Source organism: Labrus bergylta, chromosome 24 (assembly GCF_963930695.1).
Source record: "Labrus bergylta chromosome 24, fLabBer1.1, whole genome shotgun sequence".
NCBI lineage: Eukaryota > Metazoa > Chordata > Actinopteri > Labriformes > Labridae > Labrus > Labrus bergylta.
In genome coordinates this window covers 10,239,142-10,263,124 of record NC_089218.1, presented here as the reverse complement: position 1 = coordinate 10,263,124, position 23,983 = coordinate 10,239,142, and the positions used below count along the sequence as shown (strand labels likewise).

At 40.1% G+C, this 23,983-nt stretch overlaps 2 protein-coding genes across 14 annotated transcripts in view; both read left to right on the top strand.

Moving 5' to 3' along the window:
• Positions 1–16,343, top strand: part of LOC109984194 (inositol polyphosphate-4-phosphatase type I A) — a 34,045-nt gene extending 17,702 nt beyond the window's left edge. For 2 of the 13 annotated variants that reach the window (XM_065951964.1, XM_065951965.1), the window contains 18 exons: positions 151–298; positions 863–993; positions 1,096–1,200; positions 1,314–1,422; positions 1,684–1,701; positions 2,490–2,676; positions 2,753–2,968; positions 3,150–3,291; positions 3,593–3,796; positions 4,371–4,403; positions 5,063–5,235; positions 6,103–6,226; positions 6,356–6,423; positions 6,523–6,722; positions 6,802–6,899; positions 7,019–7,131; positions 7,309–7,463; positions 9,930–15,284. In XM_065951964.1, the coding sequence (XP_065808036.1) occupies positions 151–298; positions 863–993; positions 1,096–1,200; positions 1,314–1,422; positions 1,684–1,701; positions 2,490–2,676; positions 2,753–2,968; positions 3,150–3,291; positions 3,593–3,796; positions 4,371–4,403; positions 5,063–5,235; positions 6,103–6,226; positions 6,356–6,423; positions 6,523–6,722; positions 6,802–6,899; positions 7,019–7,131; positions 7,309–7,463; positions 9,930–10,110 (2,405 nt within the window). In that variant the 3' untranslated portion in view covers positions 10,111–15,284. Of the gene's footprint in view, positions 1–150; positions 299–862; positions 994–1,095; positions 1,201–1,313; positions 1,423–1,683; positions 1,702–2,489; positions 2,677–2,752; positions 2,969–3,149; positions 3,292–3,592; positions 3,797–4,370; positions 4,404–5,062; positions 5,236–6,102; positions 6,227–6,355; positions 6,424–6,522; positions 6,723–6,801; positions 6,900–7,018; positions 7,132–7,308; positions 7,464–9,929; positions 15,285–15,754 lie in introns of those variants that run through there. The other 11 variants (XM_020634232.3, XM_065951966.1, XM_020634236.3 and 8 more) reach the window with 11 other exon arrangements.
• Positions 16,344–18,811: 2,468 nt separating this feature from the next.
• On the top strand, positions 18,812–23,254 carry zgc:113142 (uncharacterized protein LOC503524 homolog). Its single transcript, XM_020634227.3, has 4 exons — positions 18,812–20,443; positions 21,609–21,761; positions 21,866–21,999; positions 22,709–23,254. The coding sequence occupies exons 1-4, from the start codon at positions 20,092–20,094 to the stop codon at positions 23,087–23,089; spliced, it is 1,020 nt and encodes a 339-aa protein (XP_020489883.1). The 5' UTR covers positions 18,812–20,091; the 3' UTR covers positions 23,090–23,254.
• The last annotated feature ends 729 nt before the right edge of the window (positions 23,255–23,983 follow it).

Below are 23,983 nucleotides of genomic sequence, written 5' to 3'. Positions count from 1 at the left end.
GGGAGGGATCCGTTTACCTCAGAGATACGTCTCTGATCCAGAAATAACACAATAAGATTAATAACAGGCATATTTTAGGCATTGCCTTCTCACTTTTGTTTCCATCAGTCAGACTTATTTCCAAACTAACTGAATTTTCTTTGGCTGCAGTGTTCGGAGGCACGATGTCACGGATGTACCGCTTCCCCACAACAGATGGGAACCACCTACGGGTGCTGGAGCAAATGGCCGAGAGCGTCCTCTCATTAAACATCCCCAGACAGTTTGTCAAACTGCTGCTGGAGGAGGACGCAGCCAGGTACAAATACACATTTCCATTTCTAAACTTAGGCTCTTTTTGCAGCACAGTGCACATGGATGTTCCCCATGTGAATGTTTTTAACTTTTTTTAAATGTTTTAATTTGTCAGGAATTGGTTTTCGTCAAACTTTATCAGAGACGTGGTTGAAAGGCTGGCAGCTGTCTGCATTTTCATTGACAGATATTTAAAGCAAGCAAAACAGCTGAGTGTCTCTCACGCTGTAGAATCATCTCACTGCAGCAAACAATTATTTTGTCTATGAGTCAACGTACTGCTAGCACCATAATATTGCTAAAATGTCACAGCTTCAGATGACACACTGACACCGAAATATTCCCTCTAATATCAACTAATGTCCAGAAATGCAGCGAATCCTCATGATTGAGAAAATAATCATTTGTTTTAAATGAACATAGCCATTTCATTTTTATTAAACTTGTTTGTTAATTGATTTTAGCTTCAACATGTTATTTCCGTCCAGATAAGTGCAATATAGTTTTACAGCGTTATTGATTCCTTTTCTTCTCTCTCTCTATTTGTGTGATCCCTTTGTTTCTCCAGGGTGTGTGAGCTGGAGGAGCTGGGAGAGTTATCCCCCTGCTGGGAGAATCTGAGGCGACAGATTGTCTCTCAGTACCAAACGATAATCCTCACATACCAGGAAACACTGTCCAACCTCAACGACTACAGAGGTGAGCGTCCAAAGAGGTTTCTTGTTTTTGTAAAAAAAAAACACATTCACAAGTTTATCGCATTAAGTTGTTTACCCCTGTTCTGTTTTCGACACACATCAGGTCCGTCATTCAAAGCCAGTAACCTGAAGGCGGAGAGAAAGCTCGAGTTTATGCCAACCAACCTACACGTTCAGAGGATGAGGGTGCAAGATGAGCTCGGCTTTGGTGCGGCAACACAACAGCCACTCATGAACAATACTATATACATTTCATTTCCAACCAATGTTTTTTCCACATCTGAAACAGGTCTGACTTCTGTTTGAACTCTTCCTCTACAGAGCACACGTATGATGTGATAACAATCGGAGCTCCGGCGGCTCACTGCCAAGGCTTTAAAAACAGCGGTTTGAGGAAACTCATCCAGAAGTTTGAGGAGGCAAAGAAACAGTAAGTTGTCAATCAGTATAAACTCTCAAAAGGGAGCATCTAAAGGGAATTAAAAACAAAAGAATTACATTTGCATGTTCTTTTTCCCCTTAATCTCAGTGGTTTTCATGCTCTTTTATTCATTATTTCAGTTTATTTGAAAAACTTTTGTTCCATATGAACTTCTTTTGCGTGAACGATGTATCTCTTATGATTTGGCTGCCTTTTAATGATTGCATTTTTCCTTCAACTATTGTTTGTTTTTGTTACTTTCTTGATCAGCGTTTATGAGGAGGAATGGTGAGTTGTTGTGCTGCTTTGATTGTTTTTCATTTGTTCGTACACTGTTTGCCTCCCACTGCCTTGTTCAACCACATAAAAAACTTTCACTGTGACCGTGAGTTGTCAAATACTGTTAATGATTCTGAAACATTGTAGCTGAACAGGTGAGTATGTCTCGGTGAATGATACACATTATACTGTATGTCACATAACTCACGTATGTAGACAGATACCAATAATGACATGTGATGCATTTTGTATTAACAGTATTGTGTTTGAAAAGTAACTTAAAAGTACATTGTCCTAAACACACCTCTTTAAATCTGGATTATTGAACATTAGGACACCCAGTTTGTTGAAATACTGCTCATTTTATAAATTCAGTAATCACTCTTGGTCTAGTCAAACATGAATCAACATCTGACAACATTGAAATGACATCAAAGCACTGATAATAACATCTGTAATTTGCATTAAGGACTCTTTGAATTTCTAAAATGAGCCGTATCACTCCCCTTGTCGTCTTTGTGTTGAGCATTCCCTGAAATCCACCGACAAAGAGTGATGTTTAGAACAGGCATGTGCATGCAAATGCTATGTCTATGTCTGTTTATTACACTATCTTTAACAGAGTAGTATTTATAAGACATAAAAAAGGTCACCTGTACTTCTCCCCCTCGGTGGACTTCTCATGAAGCCTAACGACTCAACAGTAAACGTTTTGCATTATGATCATGTCAGAGTGTCATCTGCATACATTACAATACAAACTTTAAGTTAAAGCAAATTGTCTCTGCTTTCTGCAGCAGCGCTCTCTCCAGCTCGCAGTCCATCGTCTACATACCCCAGGACATCATCAAAGCCAAAGAGATCATTGCCCACATTAACACGCTGAAGACTCAGGTCAGCTACTATGCCGAGAGGCTTTCCCGAGCCGCGAAGGATCGATCTGCCAGCGGCCTGGAGAGGACGCTCACAATTCTAGCTGATAAGGTATTTTTATTAAACCTCAACGATCATTCAGAAGCTCTATGGGAAAAATAACAATTTGCTATGGTTTCCCTCTCAGACTCGTCAGCTGGTGACAGTATGCGACTGTAAGCTGCTAGCCTCAGCCATTCAGGCCCTGAATGCAGCACGGCCAGAGTACATCGCCTCCAAAGCGTCTCCCTCCGCAGACTCGGAACAAGTGGTCCTCCGTAACGACCAGGACACATTGCTGGCCAAGTGGAGTGGTCGCAACAGCCGGTCCTCGCTGCAAGTAGACTGGCAAGAGGAGGAATGGGTACGGTGATTGACACCATTCGGTTAGAAGGCGTGTAGCATGCTATCTGATGTGCAAACTGATCGACTGCATTCTTAATCTCTGGTGTATCTTCTCTCCCTGCTCTAATTTCTTTAGAAGCCCTTTAGCCTTCTTTACAAACATACAGCTTTAAATTATTGATCACATCTCTCTGTTTCAGGAGAAGGTTTGGATGAATGTGGATAAATCTCTGGAGTGCATCATCCAGCGTGTGGACAAGTTGCTTCAGAAAGAGAGGAGACCCAGCATCAGCAGTCAGGACAGTGGACAGGCTGACCTGCAGGGCGGTGCCAGCAAGAAAGGTGACAAAAAAGATTTACTTTTGAGTAGATCTGCAACGGATAAATACATGGAACGCAGGAATTTCTGTGAAAACCCCTTGAATGTCGTTAGTTTCAGCTCTGGTTTTATTGCCATGATTTTGAGTCTATAACATGAATGCAGTCAAATGTAAAATCATCAGTTTTGCATTTTGCTTCCTCCTAAGTTGCTCTGATTTTTTATCATTTCTTCCCTCCTTCTTAATTTGATAATCAAACGATATGTATAGCTTAACAGCAGTAAGAAGTGTGATTGAGACTGTTGTATGTGGCTATAAAAAAGGTGATGGAAAAAGACGAGCTTTCTGGATCAACCCAGACAGTTTATCACAGGATTCTCCATCATCATCTCCATCATCATCCTCCTCCTCCTCATCATCACAACCACCACCAGCAGCCTCATCACCATCTTCATCACCCCTACCATCCTCCTCTTCTCCTCCTGCCCTCTCCTCTGCACGTCCTCCCAGCCCCGAAAAAGAATCCTGTAGGTTTATGATTTCTCTTATGTTTCCTTTTTGCTTCTTAAGCCACCACTCCTGTTTTCAAAGTTTTATCATGTAGAGGTTGTTTTTTAATTTCTTGGACAATTTACTTTCACCTTTATATTTGAGGGAAAAATCTGTCTTTGTTATTGTCTTCTTGTCTTTCCACCATGTTGCAGTAATATTGTACCTGTAAGAATATTCAAATCAGCTTTCTTTAATGTCAAGCTTTGCCGGTTTAAGTGCTGCTGCTTCCTCAACCAGCGTTTGTACATGAGATGTGTCGCTTATCTACATGTTGTACTGGACCAGGGTCACATTTCTATACACACTTTTACTTTTGCATACAGAGGCAGTGTAGAAAGGTGACGCATGTTGACGGAAAATATTGAAAAAAGTGTTTACATTGCGCTCACGTGATCCATTAAGATGCACCATTTTATCCACCAACAGAGCTGTATGTTTTCTGATAGATGTTTGACCCTGGTTTCTAGTGTTTTCTATGTTTGTCTCTGCTGCCCTGTGAGGCTTACGCGCCGCTAATCATGCATGTTGCACCTCCATCCCCTCTTCCAGATGGAAGCCCGATAGCTGAGGAGGCATACCCAGGTAAGAGCTGCTGTCCAGCCCATAGCTTCTCTGCATCTGTCTCCAACTTTCCAGGTCTCTGGTTCAACAGAAATTAATTCATTCTCAGTGATTAAAGCAGCTAGTTTTCTTCAACGTCTTGTAGACATCTCATATTTAGTTCTTGCGAGAACAATAACAGCCTTATGTATTCCACTTGTTTCCATTATGTGCCATACCTCCACCACTAATATAAATAATGTATTGAAACCCAGGAGACCCCTAAGCTAAACTTGTGTGTAACCACTGTTAGATTTATTCTGGAAAATCCCATGAAGACCTTTCTTTGAAATCTGTTTCATTTCTGCTTTTTTGGAAATCAGTGCTAGTGGAAAAGTGAAGTGAGAAAGTGTAGGATAAAATCAAAACCATAATGTTGTGGAACTATTGTGTTCTTCTGCACTTTTGCTTTCCATGTTGTCTCTTTGTTCCTCCTGTTTGCTGTCAAATAAGATTATATTTTACTTTTTCATATAACTTTATTGGTGCAAATATCACTCCGACCGAGCGAACATTAGCTCGTGTAGGGTTGAAAGATTCATAAGAGAAACAAGTTTAAATGTTGTGCTTGTTCTGATAAGCGTCTATGATGTAGTATTTATCTGTGTACACTATGTTACATGTTTATTTGTGTCTCTCAGGGGAGTGGAGCGAGGCGTTGTACCCTCTCCTCACCACGCTCACAGAGTGCGTCGCCATGATGAGCGACACGGCCAAAAAGTCCATGGTCTTCCTACTGATGCAGGATAGTGCGCCGACAATAGCCATGGACCTTTCGCTGCAGTACCGCCGCGACGTCGTCTTCTGTCAGACGGTCAGTAACATAAAACTTGTTCATGCAAATGGCTCAGCAATGGTGACTGAAGGTAATCATATGATTTTTAAACCGACGGCAGACCGGGAGAACACAACATGATAAAAAAAAAAAAAAAAAAATAGTGCAGAGTGAGACAAAAAGCCAGAGGATTTCTTTCCTCCCACTCTCCTGTGGTTAGACGTTTCAGGCCAAAGTTAAAACAAAACACGTGCCCAGAGGTAGACGAGGCAGTGGATCATCTTTTCTTACATGGTGTTATTTTTAAAGCCCTGGTCTTTGTAGTCTGAGCTACGTTCTTACTCAGCAGGTTTACTCTGGATATTTTGGTCACTCTTAAAGCAGCATTCAGGCTGAGTGCAAATCTCAGACAGTTTGCAGAGTCCCTTTGCACCTTTAAGAAAAAGCTGAAGACACAGCTCTTTCATCAACACAGTATGAAATTGATGATGATGATGGCTTTGTTTGATAATGATGATGACAATATTTAGGATGTTTTTGATGCTGATTAGAACTAGAAGTGCAGCTTTCAACATGCGCTGGTCACTTCCTGTCAGCACCTGTGTGTCCCATCGGACTTAAATATGTTTGTTTTCCACTTAATGAAGTTGTTGAAGATCCTTGCTTGTGTTGTACTTCCCTCTCTGATGTACAGTACGTCACCCTGGATAAAAATGTCTGCTAAATGATTCGTAGAACTGTAGAGAGTTGAAGTTTGGTGTTCAGTTACAAACACATTTCAAACATTTTGCTCAATCATAAGTAAGAATTAAAGCTGCTTGGGTTGGAGTTTGAACAACACACACACACACTCACTCAGAGGCTTAAAGCAGAACTGATGTTAATGCTCATGCCTTTGTGTTGCAGCTCACCGCTCTCATCTGTGGTTTCATTATCAAACTGAGGAATTGTCTCCGTGACAACGGATTCCTCAGACAGCTCTACACCATCGGCCTGCTCGCTCAGTTTGAATCCCTGCTCAGCACCTATGGTACACACACACACACACACACACACACACACACACACACACACACACACACACACACACACACACACACACACACACACACACACTTTTTTAGACCTCCAGATGATCACTGTTGTTCATGTTTTGCAGGAGAGGAGCTGGCCATGTTGGAGGATATGAGTGTGGGCATCATGGATCTTCGTAACGTCACCTTTAAGGTAAAAATCAAACTGCAGCCCCCGTGATGAATTCAAAATTGAAAGATAATTCGCTCTTCATTCATAAGCCTGATTATTGGTACATTTTCTGTCTTGAAGGTGACCCAGGCCACCAGTAGCTCCGCCCCCGACATGCTGCCAATCATCACCGGTAACAGGGACGGCTTCAACGTCAGAATCCCGCTGCCTGGAACCATGTTTGACGCGTTACCTCGAGAGATCCAGAGCGGGATGCTGCTGAGAGTGCAGCCGGTGCACTTCAACGTCGGCATCAACGAGCAGCAGACGCTCGCTGAGAAGTGAGTGAGGTGTTGCATATTTCACTGAATCTGGGTTGTTGTGAAGTCTGACTCCATAATGAATTGTTTATCTTTTCAGGTTTGGAGACACGTCCCTGCAGGAGATCATTAACCTGGAGAGTCTCTCCAGGTTGAACTCATATTACGAGCAGTTTAAAGAAGTCCTGCCCGAGGACTGTAAGTGCTTTTATTTACTGAAAGTATCTGACGGCTCATACAACCCTTTCTATTATGCAAGAAAACAACTATATTTTTAAAATTTTCTAATGCACTATTTTTACTTTCTAAACCCTCAGGCCTCCCGCGGTCTCGTTCTCAGACTTGTCTCCCTGAGCTGCTGAGGTTTCTGGGGCAGAACGTCCACGCCAGGAAAAACAAGAACGTGGACATCCTCTGGCAGGCGGCTGAGGTAAAATGACTGCTCGGTTGAGCACCCAGACAGATGATTTAAAATGACTGAATTACATAAACCAATATTACTTTGAACAGCTGAGAAACATCAGCACTGCAGAGAGTTAATTATGTTATCATTAATCTTGGAATAATTTAAGGATAAAACAACTTGATTTCTTCTCCTTTGACACAGATTTGCCGTCGGCTGAACGGTGTTCGGTTCACAAGTTGTAAAAGTGCCAAAGACCGCACGGCCATGTCGGTGACACTGGAGCAGTGTCTGATCCTGCAGCATGAGCACGGCATGGCACCGCAGGTCTTCACGCAGGCTCTGGACTGTATGCGCAGGTAGGACGCCCTTACAGTGCCTGATTCAAAAATATGAAATAATAATAATAATCACACCTGGGCTAAAAAACACACACAAGAAGTTCCAACTTTAGCTTTACACAGTTTGAACATCTTGTGTAAATGTTTGGAAGAGGATGTTTTGCCCGTGTGCGACTTAAAAACTCACCACTGCCTGCTTCACCGTAAAAAAAAAAAAAAAAACAGAATCAGAGATGCTGGTGCTTCTGAAAGGAGGATTCTTCAATAGTTTGAAAATCAGTCGGTGCTTCCCTGAATACTTGTCAGAAGTGCTCAAATTCTGTTGATAAAAGTGTGTAAAGAAGGGAGCTTCAACACTGATGTTCAAACGAGGATCCTCCTTTGATGGTGTGTGATGGTGCTTGTTGCTTTGTCTACTAGTCTCTTCAGTCTGTTCGTCCGTCTCACTGTCTTTTTTTAAATTCCTGTTACGCTACGCTGTATCAAAGTCTGAGTTGCTGACCGTCTGGCAGTGTTGTTTATTTCTTCTGTCATTGAATCATATACCACCTTTTCTTTGATTCCTCGTCTTTCCTCTTCATGTCTGACCTTGACTTTTAAGAGTGTATAAAGGAGGGATCAGGGTTCCCTTTCAAGTCGAATTTAAGAGAATTTCTGCTCTTCTAAAGCAAAAAAAGTGCTTGTGTAATTTAAAAAAGACAAAACATATTCTCATTATTTAGACATCGTTTGGTTCCTGGAATGATATCTACAGTAGCATCAGGGCGAAAGTTTAACAAAAGCCTTTTTCAGTAAAGCAAAGATCAAAATCAGCAGCAAAGTAAGAAAAACGACTTCAAATGAAACAGGAATAAAAACCTTTTTGGTCGTACTACAAACACTAACTCTCAGCAGGTGTGTTTGTCTACTTCCTGGTTCAAGATATCTAATAAAACGTTTCATCTCATTTCAAGAAACTTAACAATAGTTTTGCTCGTTGCATTGGCAGCTATTTTTCACTCCTTATAAGCAGTTTAGGTCTTAGATTTTGCATTTAATAACATGAAGTAAGTCCATGTTTATCTGGACTTGTGTGGTGAATTCATACACTTGCAAAGATTTGTTAGTCCAGTGCACTACAGGGGCTTTAAAGTGTTTCCTTTATGCTGCAACAGAGGGAGAAAAAGAAGCCTGATAAGTCAGCATCTGAAAACAACTCATACAAGAGGCTTGTCCTTGAAAATGTCTCACATAGTCTGAGTCCTTGAATGTCATCTAATAACAAAGACAGGATAATAAATATAAAAAGACAGGATGATAAAAGGTGTACAGGTATTTATATAGACTTAGGCTTTATTTAAGTTTGTGTTCCTTTATGTGTCAGAAAATGTTGTCTGTTCAAAGTGTGACTTTACATTGTAAATATTTGTTGTACAAAGATGTAATGGCACCTGTCTCGTTGTACTTGTGCTCAATAAAGTTGCACTCCTCCCCGTACTGTACACGTTATGACACGACATCTCTTCAACCTTTCCCCCTCCTCTCCTCTCCTTTCATCTCTCCCTTTTCCTCCCCTCTGCCTCATCAGTCGACGGGCATGAAAACAGTTTGATGAAGAGTTTGATCTAAAACATAGTTTGGCATGCTTTTGTGCTACGTAGCATGTTGGAAAAAAAAAAAAAGCTATGGGATATTGTACCCTGTCCCCTCCAGTTTATCCCCTTCATTAACCATTTTTCATCTTTTCAAAACAAAGTTATGATGAAGACACCTTTTTAAGATGTGAACATTTTGAAGGGAAGTCTGCACCAGGTACTCCGAATGCATGCTCGCTGTAGAAAGCTAAATGAGATACCTGATGTAGAGTGCAGATATCTTCAAATGTACGCTTCATTCCTAACATTTTAAAGGGTGTTTCCTGTTTGCCCTCGTATCCCTCCGGTCACTCCTTCATCCCATATCTTAAATTATGTAACCATGGAGAGCCATTACTGTATTTTCTTATCTTCCTTCCTTTTCTAAAAGACGTCTTTCTTAATTTTCTCTTTTTTCTCTCTCTTCTTCCTCTTCCTCATGTTTGACTTTATCATGATTTTTGTTTCGTTCAATCTGCTTATTATTTGTAATATGGGGTTTGTTTAATTGTTGGTTTATTTACATTTTTTGTAACTTTCTTATGATTTATATTTTGTTGTCGTCGTCCCATGAAACTTCTGTCCGTCATTCGTGGCTGTGGATTCTTTTGTTTTTGTGACTTTTCGCCGGCATCACCTGTTCATTTATGCACGCCATCTGTTTATTTTGGCTTCCTTTGCGGCACCTGCTTCCTTTTTCTCCTTCCCTTTTCGCCCCCTTACACCCCTTTGTCCCTCTCCTTTCTCCCTTTGCCTCCCTTCTTTCCTTCCATTTGTTCCTTACCCTTCCCCCCCTCCACCGATCATTTTTGCTGCTCCACACCTCCTCCTCCTCTTCCTCCTCTTCCTCACCTCCCTCGTGACTCGGCAGCATTGGGACAAGAGAGGGGGTGATCCAGAAGAACCTGAGCGGCCTGCTGCCTGTGCGGGACCTCAGACTGGACCCCAGCCTCCTGTACTCTCTGCCCCTGCTGGCCCTCAGTCCGAACCTCCTGGTGGTGTGGATCTTCCTCAGTGTGGCTTACTTTCTGGCTAAACTCCGCTGCAGCTGAGAGACACTGACCAACCCATGTTCAGCTTCTATGAGTAGGAGCGTGAGATACTCCATAAGATGTAACTGAACTGTGCCACTGTCCTGTGAGTGTGTGTAAAGGTCATGCACACTGATTCTGCACAGCATTTACACACCGTCCCACACGGACTAAGGGCTGAACAAATCTGATGCCCTGCTCATCAGGGGCCAAGCCGGCCCTCTTATTCTGTCAATTTGTTCGTTAATGAACAATTTCTGTTCCCTCGTTTTACATTTCTAACTTTAAAAAAACTGCACACGGTCAGAATACCGGATAGTGTTGTAGAAACATGAGACAAAATAATGTGTCAACAGTAGGACTGACAGTTAGACTGTGTCCACACAAAGGTGGCTTAAGCTAACAACACGTGTGTCACGATTCAGAATAAAAATAAAAACTGCAAAATATGTTATTCCTGTCAGAAAACAACCAATATACAGACACGTGAAGAAATTCACATCCTTTTTTTCTGCTTCTGTCGCGAAAAGATTTTTTTCAAATTGAGCTGGCTAAGTGTCAACATTTCACGTCTTTACTCTTCAGGTGTGAACGTGAGGCTCAGTTGACGGCTTAATTGAACATTTGCGATCAAACATCTGTTAACGAGGCTGAAAAAGTCTGGATTATTTACACACGGTTTACAGAATGCCAGCGTAGTATGTGTGGAAAGAAGAGATAGTTTGAGACTCCTTTGCGTTCACCGTTTGTTGTCATAGTGAAGGTAAAGTCACAGTTTGTATATTTGTGAAACCCAGGCCAGAAACTGCACCTGAGTTGTGAATATGTATAAAAAACAGAGTAAGTTTAAGTCATGCTGTCAGGAGAGTTGATCGTAGCTCTTATAAAGAGAGCTCACTTATTATTTAAGCTTGGCACAAACAACTTGTTACATTGAGCTCACTTGATCGTTGTCTTCCATGAGCTTTTGCACTTTTGAGCTAAATCTGAACAAAAAATGTTTATTTTGTGCCAAATTAAGCGAGCTACTTTTGGCTTTGATATATTTTTTCAGGCAGTATTTGCTCGTTTGAGATCTTTAGGTCTTCCTGCTTTTCTAGAAGGTTTGCTTCTTCTTCTGTGTGTGCACTTTGCAGCAGATCTGAGTCACTTTTAACTTATCAATGACTCTGTTTACAATTACTAAAGGGGTCCAGACTTAAGCCTTTCCTTTAAGAAACAAGCTGAAGGTTTAAGAATGGTGGACCAGTTCATAAAATGTTTCAACCCGTATCTCACAAAACTTGAGTACTAAAGGGTCTGAAACTAAATGAACTGAACTCATGATAACACTTCAGTTAGACTAACATGACCATCACGTCCTCTGCAATCAAATATGCTTTTCTCTGCCAGCGAAAAGAAGCCTCTGCATCCCCCTAATCATCTAATCTCAAGTGTTTTAAATACCTCACATGCCTTCTGCAGATCAGAAATTCCAGAGATCAGGTCCCGTGAAAACAAGCATGATTTACTTTCTAAAGGAAAAAGTAGACACATGATTGAAGGGCAGTATGTGTGTTTATCTGTGTAGCAGAAACAAGCAGTTAAAAACAACAGGTGGATTGAATTCCCCCCCCCACCTTCCTTATTTATTAACCTTATTTATACGATAATGTATGAAAAATGATGTTGCATAAAAGTAATGTGTTATTAAAGTTATCTCTTTGATAAAAAAAAAAAAATATATATATATATATATATATATATATATATTCATTCATCTTGAATTAAACACTGATCCAGTAGTTGTCATTGAGTGGTACTTTGAGGTGTTATTTATGGGTTCTGTTCATTCCTTAAAGCATTGACGTGTTTGATTCTGTCACTGCTTATGAACTTTTCACTCCTTGTAATCGTGAGTCAACATGTTTCACGCCTGCAGGGCTGTAGCGTCCAGCGTTGGCCGTTTCTAGACACTTAAATCGGTCCCTTTGAGTCGTACCAGATACAGTTCGTCAGGGATTCGCTCTTCAGCTTTTCAGACCCATGCTGCAAAGATTTGACTCCTGTTAATTAACAGAGTTTAATCTTTGTGTTTTAAAGGATGCAGCTTCTACATGTCGGATTGTATGATTGTAGGTTATTCAGGGTAAATGTGTTTGATTGTGCAGTGGTGGATTTTAGGTTTGACAGCTTTTGGAGCATTTAGGTGTGCCAGTTTACATTCATTCAGACGTTTCCTTGTTTTAACAATGAGGTAAACGCTGCAGCTATAACAGTCTCTTTTTTAGCTTTAAGGAGCTGTGTCGTGTCGAGTAAAGACTTCTGATGACGTAACTATGGTTGTAGTTGAGATGAAAGAGGAATGTAGCTATCCATGCAGTTGCTAAATGCCTCAGGATTTTTAAGAGGTTCTTTCAGGTTTGTAGGATTCGTGTTTGCAGAGAGATTAATCCAGAGAAGATATAGCATCTTCGTCTGAATCCACTTCTGTTCTGTGATAGGTTAAGTGTCCTGGAAATGGGGGAGAATACGCTTTAGATTGTGGATGTTCATGTTGCTTTCCCCCTTATTAAGCTGTCATTATGCCACTTTTTTTGAGCAACTATTGTGTGTTATATCAGTTAATTATCTGACTGTTTGTTCAGTTTATCTGTAAAACGTCTTATTTCTCTACTAACAGTGAAAGAACCCAAAGAGATTTAGTTACATAACTTATATAACTAAGAAAAGGAGAAAATGTTCCCACTGGAGAAATTATAACCAGCAAGCATTTTTGCAAAATTAAGAACTTTTTCTGTGGACGGATGTATTTATTCTAAATGTGTCTCATGCACATTGCATAGAGCTTCCTAGAAAGCTAGTGTTATTTTGTGGTTTTTTATACACGTCACTTGTTTATTATGTGGCAATTTGCAATGCAGCCAAGCTCACGATCATATTTCCATATTTCCTTGATACTGTCTGTGCCCTTACAAATATTTTCTGAGAGTTAAAACCCCCGAGATTAAAAACAAAACTCCCTTAAACAAAGTACTGGAAGTGGACAGGTTTGGTTTTGACTAAAGAATACTTCCAAGTTTTGGGTTTTACGAAATACAGGAAGTTATTCATTTTGTTGGAAATTGAAATTGTTGGCAAAACCAAAAAAAGGAAACTTGTACAGCTCAGAAAAAAAGCGCTCAATACCATATAACATGTCAGACATTAAAGGCTAGACTCGGCCTTTAATGATCTGGAAAGTATTAAACTGTGTTGTCAAATCAATATTTTTGCCTGTGAAACTTAACGACAGCGCCGGTGATCTCTGAATTTCAGGATCGTCTCATTTCGATCGACCCAGTAAGAAATGGATCAGACAAAAAATAGCTTTTCTTTGGGAGTGTGTGTCATGCTCTCATGACCCCTGAACACTCAAACACACACGTTACAGTACAACATCTGGACACACAGACCAGACCGTCTCCATTTTTTAAAATCTGATACCAAGAAAACAAAGAAGGGGAATATTGAACAATTTTCTGTAACCTCAAATAAGTCTGCAATGCTTTTTGTAGTCAGTAGAAACAATAGAGATTATATTTATTCTATAGAATGTTTATTTTATGTATTAAATACGATAGCTTGACTTTATCTCACAGAGATTGAAACTGTCTGAAACGTGTGTCGTACATGTGAAGCTCTGGCCAGGAGTTTAGCATTTACCACCGTCTTGAAAAGTGGGACACAAAACGCTCATCAATCCAATTGTTGTTTGTGCAGCCAACATTTATGGACAGGTTAAATTAGCGACGTGTTATCACTTCAGCTGAAGATGTGTTGCTAGGCAGATTTTATCATTTAAATCACCCCTCGTGATAAATTGTTTGGTTTAGAACTACCTCTTCTCAGAGTTTTTTTTTTTTTATGTATTTCTTTTTAAGATTTATTTTTGGGCTTTTTGCCTTTATTTGATAGGACAGTGGATAGAGTAGTGAACCAGGGCGAGAGAGAGAGAGAGAGGGGAGTGACATACGGGACAGGAGCCACTGGCCGGACTTAAACCCGGGCTGTCGGCTTAGAGGACTATAGCCTCCGTACATAGTGTGCGACCTAACCGCTTGGCCGTCTGTGTCCCCTCATTTTTATTTTAAAGTATAAATTCTACTTAAACATTAAATGATCTATTATATATAATTACAGCAGGGATGTAATGAAACTGTATTCATTTATCTAAAACATTAATCCAGTAAAATAATATTTAAAATACACTTTAGACTTTCATGAACCTCCCATACCAACAAGTGCAATCACAATGAAGTGATCTCTCAAAATATTTACGAAGAATTCAACTTTGATTGACTTTAAATATAGAAAATGTTTTTTTTCTTTGTCAGTTTTCAGATCTCTTGTATCACATATTTATAAAACTGTACATACATGTATTTAATGCTTGTATGCCTAGATGAAAATGTTTCCTGCATATTTATGTTATTCTGTCAATCCAAAGCAGAGTGTATAAATATATATATATATACTGTAGATATAAATATTTATTATTATTAATAATATGCCTGTGTCATGACTGTCACGCTGTTGTCACTTTATAACTCGGCTCACTTCGTCTGTTTTTAAATGTTTTTATTTACAAAGAGAGTTCACTGTGCATTGGTTTATCTCTCATGCTAACATGTTGACTATTGTTGTTAGTAGTTAATTGTCACTTTTAACATGTTAATTAAGAATGATTTTATCAGTAGGATCATAATTACTTTGTGTAAAGTGTTAAAGGGAAGTTGTTGCGTCAATTTGTAAACTTTGGTAGCAGGTTCTGGAGAGTTTCTTCTCTTAAGCACTGGATTTATTTCAACAGGTTACTTTGTACCAGTACATGTATAGAGAGGGTTAAAGAATGATTGTTTGAGATTAGATTTAATTCACTGTGGCTTACTGCTCTGTGATGTTCATGTTATCGTCCTCACACAGATGTTGATTTGTTGAACTGTATTTATTTGTGTTTCTTTCGACAATCGCCGGCCGTGCTTTTTCCTCTTGAGACTCAGCAGACGTTAAATGTCCGAAAGCTTTCGCCTTGCTGCCTCCCATGTTGCTCCTAATGTATCTCAAACCTTGGAAAACCTACAGTCAGAGTGTCCCTGAACCCCACACTCCTGTTGTAATAAAGGTTTTCTGCCTCCACCTGCAGAATATAAAATCAACTGTGATGGAAATGTAAACGGTTTTGTTTCTCAATCTTTGCATGACATAAGCGCTGATCTCTTAACTTGCTTTAACTGTTCTTTCTTTCAGCTCTTCTTCCATGTCTGTCTCTGTGTGCGTGAATAATCTTTGTGTATGTCCTCTTATCTTATTGTCACCTAATTCAGCTTGAAGCAGTATTAATAAGTCTGTACTGACCTCTAGTGGCAATCTGCTCAAATTGCAACAACCGCAATCGCTCTTATTCTGACTGCTGCTCACTTTCCTAACAAAATATAAACATGAAAATGTCTATTTGATCAAATGTAATCACTCATTGACTGACTGGACAATACAATCCCCGGCAGACAAAGTATGTTTTGTCTGTTCAGGAATGAAGGACAAATGCAAAGAAATCAGTTTTAGGGAGCTCAAACCAGCCATCATTTCCATATTTTGCTCTCATTCTGTCTGTGAACATCCCCCGTCCCTTATTGTGTCTCCTCAGCGAGGGCTGCAGACGAGAAAACACTGTGAAGAACGTCGGATGCCGAAAGTACGCGTTTAACTCGCTGCAGCTCAAAGCCTTCCCTAAACACTACCGACCGCCTGACGGTACCTACGGGAAAGTCGAAACCTGATTGGACCAAGGGGGAAACTCAGCGTTGGGAAACTATCGGACAATTTGGTGTTTTGGGAAGGCCGAGATCAGTCCGGGTACAATCAAGACATAAACTGTTAAACCAACACCCAAGTTACTGTGTCGGAGAGTTCAGATCGATTTGCAGCAGAGAGATACTTAAAGATTTCTCCACCTTTTTAGTCAAATAACTGTTTTTAGATAATGTATTAGCTGCTTATGCCACATTATGCATAACAATAAAAGAACGGTTTTATTTCCTATTCAAAAAAAGTACATGAACAGCACTGCCTCACCCTGAAAAAGCACTGATATAATCAATGTCAAACACTCCAACATTGATATTTATGTTCTACGACGGAAATCGAGACAAACATCATCAACACCACATGTTCCCATGTACTCATGTATGAATAAATAAGATCAAAACAGACAATGAATCATTGTCAACACACAGCATCTGTTTTTTTATGCCGTTCATTATAGGAGAGAATGAGTGTTTATGCAGTGAGGATGTTTCTTATTGAAGCTTTTCATTTATACTGTATTGTGAAAGAAAACAAAGGATCCATTTTTATAGATTCTGTGATTCGCTTACTGCCCGTAAATCTTATGAACATAGCTAAAGCACCCGTCACAGTACTTGTTTCTGGCTCTGTTTGACCTTATTTCTTGAAACTTTACTGACAGACGTGTAGATTGAAAATGTCAATAGTCTTAAATGTTACTAAACTTTGAAAAAAATCTGACTCAATTTGCATCATTATAAAAAAAACAGTAAGCCTTGAACTGCAAGCCTTAAGTTTGCATAAATATAAAGGTAAAGAAAATGAGAAGTCTATTTGTTAAATAAAACCCTTAAAACAGCTTTTAGGACTCCTGATGATACCAGTAGGTCTTCTAGTGCAATGGTCCAAAGGACCCTCCTCCAAATCTCTCCATCTGACAGGTGTGGCAAAACAATATGCTCATTAGAGAGTATGATTATTAAAGTTTAAGGTAATAAAAGGCCACTCTAAAATGTGCAGTTGTATCACACAGCACAGTGCCACAGATGCCCCAAGTTGAGGGCGTGTGGGTTTGGCACGTTGACTGCAGGACGGTCCACCAGAGCTGTCGCCCGTGAATTGAATGTTCATTTCTCTTATCCATAATCCATATCCCAAGTCATTTCAGAAAACTGCCAAATCTGTCTGCAGTTACTTATCTGCACCAGACGGGGGAGCCACTGCTCTTCCCTTCTCTAGATGCATTTAGACCCCACGTCCCTGCTCCTTCAGCAGTGACTTATACTGGACTGAAAGAGATTTTACTGTTACCAGAATCACACAGTCAAGCCCACTGCTGGTTGCAAACATTTCACAGACGATGAAAACGTCGATTATTTCCCTGTTCTCACATTTTATTCATCAATTAATCGGATCATTTTTTTGTTCTGTAAATATTGCAGTGTAGGATATTTGACTTTTTGTAGTCTGAAAAACGTCCAGAGTTTGACCTTCTCCATTGCAACAATCTCCAGTTTTAATACAACATGTCATTACTTTAGAATAAACCTGTCCGAATCTTCTGATCTACACTCAGTGTCAAACTGGTTTTATGACCTTGCTTGTGGCAGTATGACAAGAAATAGAAGTCTGTCTGTGCAGCTCAACACAATATGACTATTGTTCTCTGCAGGACGAGCGTGTGAATATGTTTCTTACAAAGGTGTCAGCTGTGTGACATGTATCATTAAATATAGAGAGACAGAGAAAGCAGAACTAAGATGGATCTATTGGTGAAGATGGTGAATCTTGTGATTTGCTTATGACCTGTCTTTGTACATATTCTGTACAGTAAATTGTCTGTATGAAGCGAACCAACAAAACACAATCCACTAGCAAACAGAGCGTAGACTTTCCCCAATGCAAACCCCCCTCGACAAACTAGCACGTGTTGTTTCTGACTTCATACATCACATTTCAAATACAATATCCCTCAGAAACAACTGTGTCTCACAAAAAGCAACAAATATATCCTACAAAGAGTACATACATTGCGTGACTTATTGGACGATATTTTGTTGGAGGAGTTTAACTTATTTTGACCTCCTCAGGATGGTGACGAGACGGACTAATCTGCCTCAATTATGATATCGATGCTTGTCAACAAATATTTATATTTCCCATTAGTGTTGGCATGAAGATATCAATTCTTATCATTGTTTCTCATACATCTGCAGTAAAAATCAAATGAAATGTATGCACTGATCCTTGTCAGGGCTTCATGAAGAACTGTGTTTGTGTTACACAAGAAGAACGGTTTAATCTGTTACAGTTTATCAGGAAAGAAAATCCGAGTGAGCTCAGGCCAGTGACTGTTGGTCTGTTATTGCAGCACAGCTTACGTGTAAAACTGATAACCTCAACTTTTCATACAAATTAAGTGAATGGGTTTGATTCCAAAATAAGCACATGATTATGCTCCAAGCCAGAAACATAATTTTCTTAAAAACAGAAGATTTGGAATTTTTGAAGTATAGTAGTTTTAGGAAATGTACGAGACAGGGTGGCTAATCCAAAGCTATGTTTGAATACAAAAGGGATCATTCTTCTTCTTGGGTTACATAAACTTAAATGCAAAACAGATTTTGGGATAAGCTGTTTCTCCACACCGTCTGGTGAAGGGGATATTTAATGTAGTGTTTCTTAAATGGGGATACTAGGACCAATAGGGAGATGTTTTACAGGTGGTGCAGTTGTTAGCATGATCACCTTGCAGCAGAAAGTGTTCCTGCTTCAAATCCCTGGCAGGACAGGAGTCTTTCTGTGTTGGAGTTTGTGTGTTCACAAACAACACGTGGCTGTTTTTAAGATAAGACTTTATTGTCTGTTCTTCACACAAACTTGAATTGCATTACAAGCTCAGAAGTTCTCACATCACATCACAATCAAATCACACGTAAAGGTCAGGTCATAAAAACAAGGTGAACTAGATGAATAGTCATAGTGGGAAATCACAGTGCATGAGGGGGTGTACATGAATAATGTAAGGTAGTTGTGTATGGAAATGTGAAAGTGCTCAAAGTTGTGTTGTAGTACTCGAGATCGGTCTTTTTTTTAAGGTTTCGGTCTCGTCTCGGAATCGAGAGCATTTTTACTCTGTCTTGTCTTAGACTGGGCGGACTTCAGATTTTAAATTAAGACCAATCAAGACCACCGCTGACACATCATACCTGTGATAAAAAGGAAAACACCCCTTTCTAAAAGATCAAAAAAACGTCAATGAATTTGTAGTTTTGCTTTTATCCCCGGTGGCGGCAGCAACCTTCCTGGTGATACAGTCTAAATGAGTGACACGCCACGTGCACACAAGATGATGAGTTCTCAGAGATGTTTATGGTCTTGGCCTTGTCTCGGTCTTGTCTTGGTCTCGGAGCACTCTGGTCTCAGGAATGTCTTGGTCTCGGTTAGGGTGGTCTTGACTCCAACACTAGCTCACGGTGTCTTTGTGATGCAGAAATAAGTTCAAAATGTTTAAATCAGACTCATATTTATTTATCACATCTCAGCTTCTTTCATTCAGAATGCTGAATTAGCTGTGCAATATTTGGTTAAATTAAAATATGAGAATCTGGTACACAAAGTTAGATAAGCTAAGAGCCCTTCCTTAAGTGAACTGGAACTACCTTACATGGAAATGTTGTGCAGCCAAAACTTTGCAATATGTAATAGTGTTATAACTCTTATCAGATTTGACTCTGTTTCCTTTTTGCCCCTGCAGTTCCTCAGACCATCAACAAACATTAAAACAATCACATAACCAACCCTCCAGACTCTGACCTCATATGTAATTCTCCTCCACTGTTACATGGGTTCAGAGAGGGAGAGGTTGGTGACGTGAAGCACCTCACTTATTCCAGGAACTCGCTGCCCAAAGATACTTCCTCTGAAAACTTTTCTATCCTCTCTGGAAGATGAGTCGTGATATTTTTTTATTAATTAAGTGAAGAGAGTGACAAACCATGAATGATTATAAACACAAGTATAAAGTGTCTCCTTACAGTCACATGTGAACCTGAACAAATTGTTTGAAATCAGCTCAAATACATCAGAAGGCAAAGCAAGCAGCCCTCATAATGAACTCTGCTCTGCATAAAATGAGCAGCTGGCAGCAGTAGCAGACAGTCTCCAGATAAGGCGGTCAGTAGAGACTTCACCAGCATGAATCACATTTTCTTTATCGGCCAAGTCATTGGCATCTTCTCCATCTCTGCCATTTTGCTCTTCCTCCTGGCAAAGCTGGTCTGCCGCCAGCCGGGCATCATGCAGGACGGTTACGGCTACGCGGTGCTGATAACGGGCTGCGACAGCGGCTTCGGGCACCAGCTGGCTCGATGCTTGGACCAGAGAGGGTTTGTGGTCTTTGCCGGTTGTTTGTGTCCAGAAGGAGCCGGGGCCCGCAGCCTGCAGAGTCTGAGCTCCAAAAATCTGAGAATCCTCAAGCTGGACGTGACCAGTGATGAAGACGTGAAGCAGGCGAAGAGGGTTGTTCAGGAAAACTTACCAGAGAAAGGTAAGAGATGTTCATAAAGAAAAAGACTCTTCTATGGTGTTCAATTTAATGTGTATGGAAGCTCATGTTTGCCAAGAAACGATAGTGTTGATAAAGTATTACTTCATTTTGATTCCTTGGTAATAATCATAGTTAGGAAATGTGCAGCTTTGTGCGACTGAATCTCATCATTTTGATCAAATTTTGCAGTTATAAGCCTGATTTTTAATCCAAGTAAGATTTATAACCAACACCCTAGTTGAAGGAGATTTTATGATTTTAAGATTTTGTCAACTATCTTTCCATTTGTACACTTTTAACGTAAAATCTTTAATCTTACACTAAGTCATGATGTCCTCTAAGAATACAGTATCTAAAGAGTTTAATGTTCTTGGAGGCAAAGGGCCTCCGTAGATCAGGTTTAAGGTTTTACAATTAAAAACAATATTTTTGGCTCTTATCAAAGCATTTATTTTAAAAACTTACAGTTCCTCATGAATGTGACTTGCCATATTTTTCTTCTCTTGATGCGATGAACTTGCACGCGAACAATATTTGCTTCCATTAAAGCTTTTTGAGATTGCTGTATAGAAAGTAAGAGGAAATATTCTGATCCTCTTAAATCAGATATCTTCAATGACCTTAAAATAAAAAATATAGATCGACATAATCTGAGATGCAGTTTTGTCTTTTATGCATTTTCTTTGCATAAATATAAAGGTAAAGAAAATGAGAAGTCTATTTGTTAAATAAAACCCTTAAAACGGCTTTTAGGACTCCTGATGATACCAGTAGGTCTTCTAGTGCAATGGTCCAAAGGACCCTCCTCCAAATCTCTCCATCTGACAGGTGTGGCAGAACAATATGCTCATTAGAGAGTATGATTATTAAAGTTTAAGGTAATAAAAGGCCACTCTAAAATGTGCAGTTGTATCACACAGCACAGTGCCACAGATGCCCCAAGTTGAGGGCGTGTGGGTTTGGCACGTTGACTGCAGGACGGTCCACCAGAGCTGTCGCCCGTGAATTGAATGTTCATTTCTCTTATCCATAATCCATATCCCAAGTCAAGTTGATTAAATTAGTGAAAAACTAAATTATCTGATTGCAACGTGCTGCCTGGCCTACATTTTAACTTGTGCATAAAAAAAAAACATATCAACCTGTGATTTTCATTCACTTTCAGGCCTGTGGGCGGTCGTGAACAATGCAGGCATCTCCGACTGGGCTGAGATCGAATGGAGCACCATTAAAGATTTCCACAACATGGTTGACATCAACCTTTTCGGCTGCATCAGGACCTCCATCGCGTTTCTACCACTGGTCCGTGCCACCAAAGGTTAGCTCAGCCAGCTTGTTAAGTTTCTCTTCAACCTCTAATATTCTGAACTGTGGCGATGCTTTGAGTTAAAAATGATCTCTAACGTGTCTTGACTGTCACAGGTCGGATGGTGTTCATGTCCAGCATCTTCTCCTTCTTCAACTGCCTGAACATGGGAGCGTACAGTGTGTCAAAGAGAGGGCTGGAGGCGTTTGCGGACTGCCTCAGGGTGGAAATGGCCAGTTTTGACGTGAAGGTACGATTACATGCACATAAATCCTCTAACACTCTGAGGCATAAGATAAGAAAAGTCTGCGGTAGATTTCATGTGATGCCTGAAGTCAAACAGGAAGCCAGTGTTTTATAGCTCCAGTTAATGGTGCTTATCTGGTTTGAAAACAACATGAGACATTATAAAGGAACACTGTGACCTAAAGCTCACGCCACCGCTGACAGTATGTCATTGTTTGCTCACAGACATTTGATGATAGTAAATTAATATTTTGATCTTTATCTTTTTATCTGTCTTGCAGAGACTTAAAGGAGCTATCTATATGTTTGCTCCATTTGAAGCTGCTGCCTTCCCTCCATTAGCTCACTTTAGCTTAGCATAAAGACAGGAAACGGGGAGAAACACACGTCATGACTTTGCAACGATGGCAGAGTTTAAGTTTAGCACATCAGTTTGTGTTTTTGTACAAATCTTGGGTCTTTATCATGGCGAGGCAAGGGAAAGTTTAGCACTGGGGGAGATTTTGAAAGATTCTTCTATGATTCACACAGACATGTGGAAGTTTGAGTTGGTGTAGAAAAGCAACATATGAGGACTTTAAATTAGTAATGACCTTTTCTTTGTCATCTTTGTTGATTAAAAGCTTCAATTGTAGCGTAAGAAGCTTTTAAAGTTGTCAAAATGAACAGACTCATTCAGCCCGTATCTCCTTTTTTTTCCCGTCCACCTTTAGGTCAGCATCATCCAGCCCGGTAACTTCGGCCAAGCCACCAACATCGTGAGGATGAAAACGGCTTACGATATTTGGGAGAAACTAGACGACGAGCGGAAGCAGAGTTTCAACCAGCATTACATTAAACTCGCCAACGAGTACTTCCTGTCCACATGTAAGAGCGGATTCAAGAACGCCGACCTCGTCATCAACGCCATGCTGCACGCCGTCACGTCCGCTAAACCTAAAAGCAGATACCTGCTGGTGTCGACGATGGATATGTGTTTCTTCAAGCTCTTCCCGTTTCTCCCCACGGCTGTCACTGATGCGGTGTTTACGCTCAGCTCCATGTACACTAAAAGAAAACAAATGCTACATGCCAAATCGGAAAGACGACTTTGAAGAAATAAGGAAGCATCAGAAGCAAAGGCACAAATGATTTGCTTTACTTCTTTTAAAATGCACTCTTTTTGCTTAAATTATATTTCAATCACTGTTTTTATTGTATGTTTTAAAATGTTTAATTCATCTTGAAGTGTCTGTTAGAATAAAAAGTTTGTACCATGACTCTGGGTGTTTTGTCATTTCTTTATACACACATAAAAAATGTACAAAGCATGCATACACACTCTACTTAGGTTGTCACAATACCACAAACTAAACTCGTAAGAGATGTAATAACGTTACCACGGCAACAAAAATAGAAGTTCTAGGCACCCAACATTGGCTGATACCTTTTTTTAAACGTAACTTATTTGGGGCAAGTGTTTGCCTTTACTAGATAGGACAGCTGAAGAGAGAGGAGAGAACGGGGGATGACCTGTGGCAAAGGGCCCGGGTCGGATTCAAACCCATGGCCGCTGCTACAAGCACTACAGCTTCTGTACATGGGGCGCACAACAGAACCGCTTTGTAACTGGTGACCCTTATATCTTATTTTTTATTATTTGTAATCATACACGCTTATGCACACTGTATAAACTGCACAATATGTTGCCAGCGTTCCAGTTTTGTTTAGTCAATCTAATTTGATTAGGACTTGAGAAAATAAAAATGTTAGCTCAAAAGGCAAAAAAAACATTCTTTTAGTCAACACAAGACAGTCTTTGTAACATGCAATGTAGTCACTGATAGGAAAAACGTTGTCTTGATGTGCTTGCCTTCTTGAAAGCATGCTTTGTCGAGTGTGTTAATTGGGCATGGAAATGCGAGGAGGACACTGTGAAACATTAGGTGTTTTCAGTACAGAAATTCTGGGTACAACTGAGAGGAACTTCCTGAAACTCTCAAAGCCTC

Excerpts from the sequence above, each read along its gene's own strand:
- zgc:113142 (XM_020634227.3), top strand. The coding sequence starts at position 20,092 with ATGAATCACATTTTCTTTATCGGCCAAGTCATTGGCATCTTCTCCATC. Across the intron at positions 20,444-21,608 it reads GGAAAACTTACCAGAGAAAG|GCCTGTGGGCGGTCGTGAAC; the intron begins GTAAGAGATGTT and ends ATTCACTTTCAG. Across the intron at positions 22,000-22,708 it reads TGGCCAGTTTTGACGTGAAG|GTCAGCATCATCCAGCCCGG; the intron begins GTACGATTACAT and ends GTCCACCTTTAG.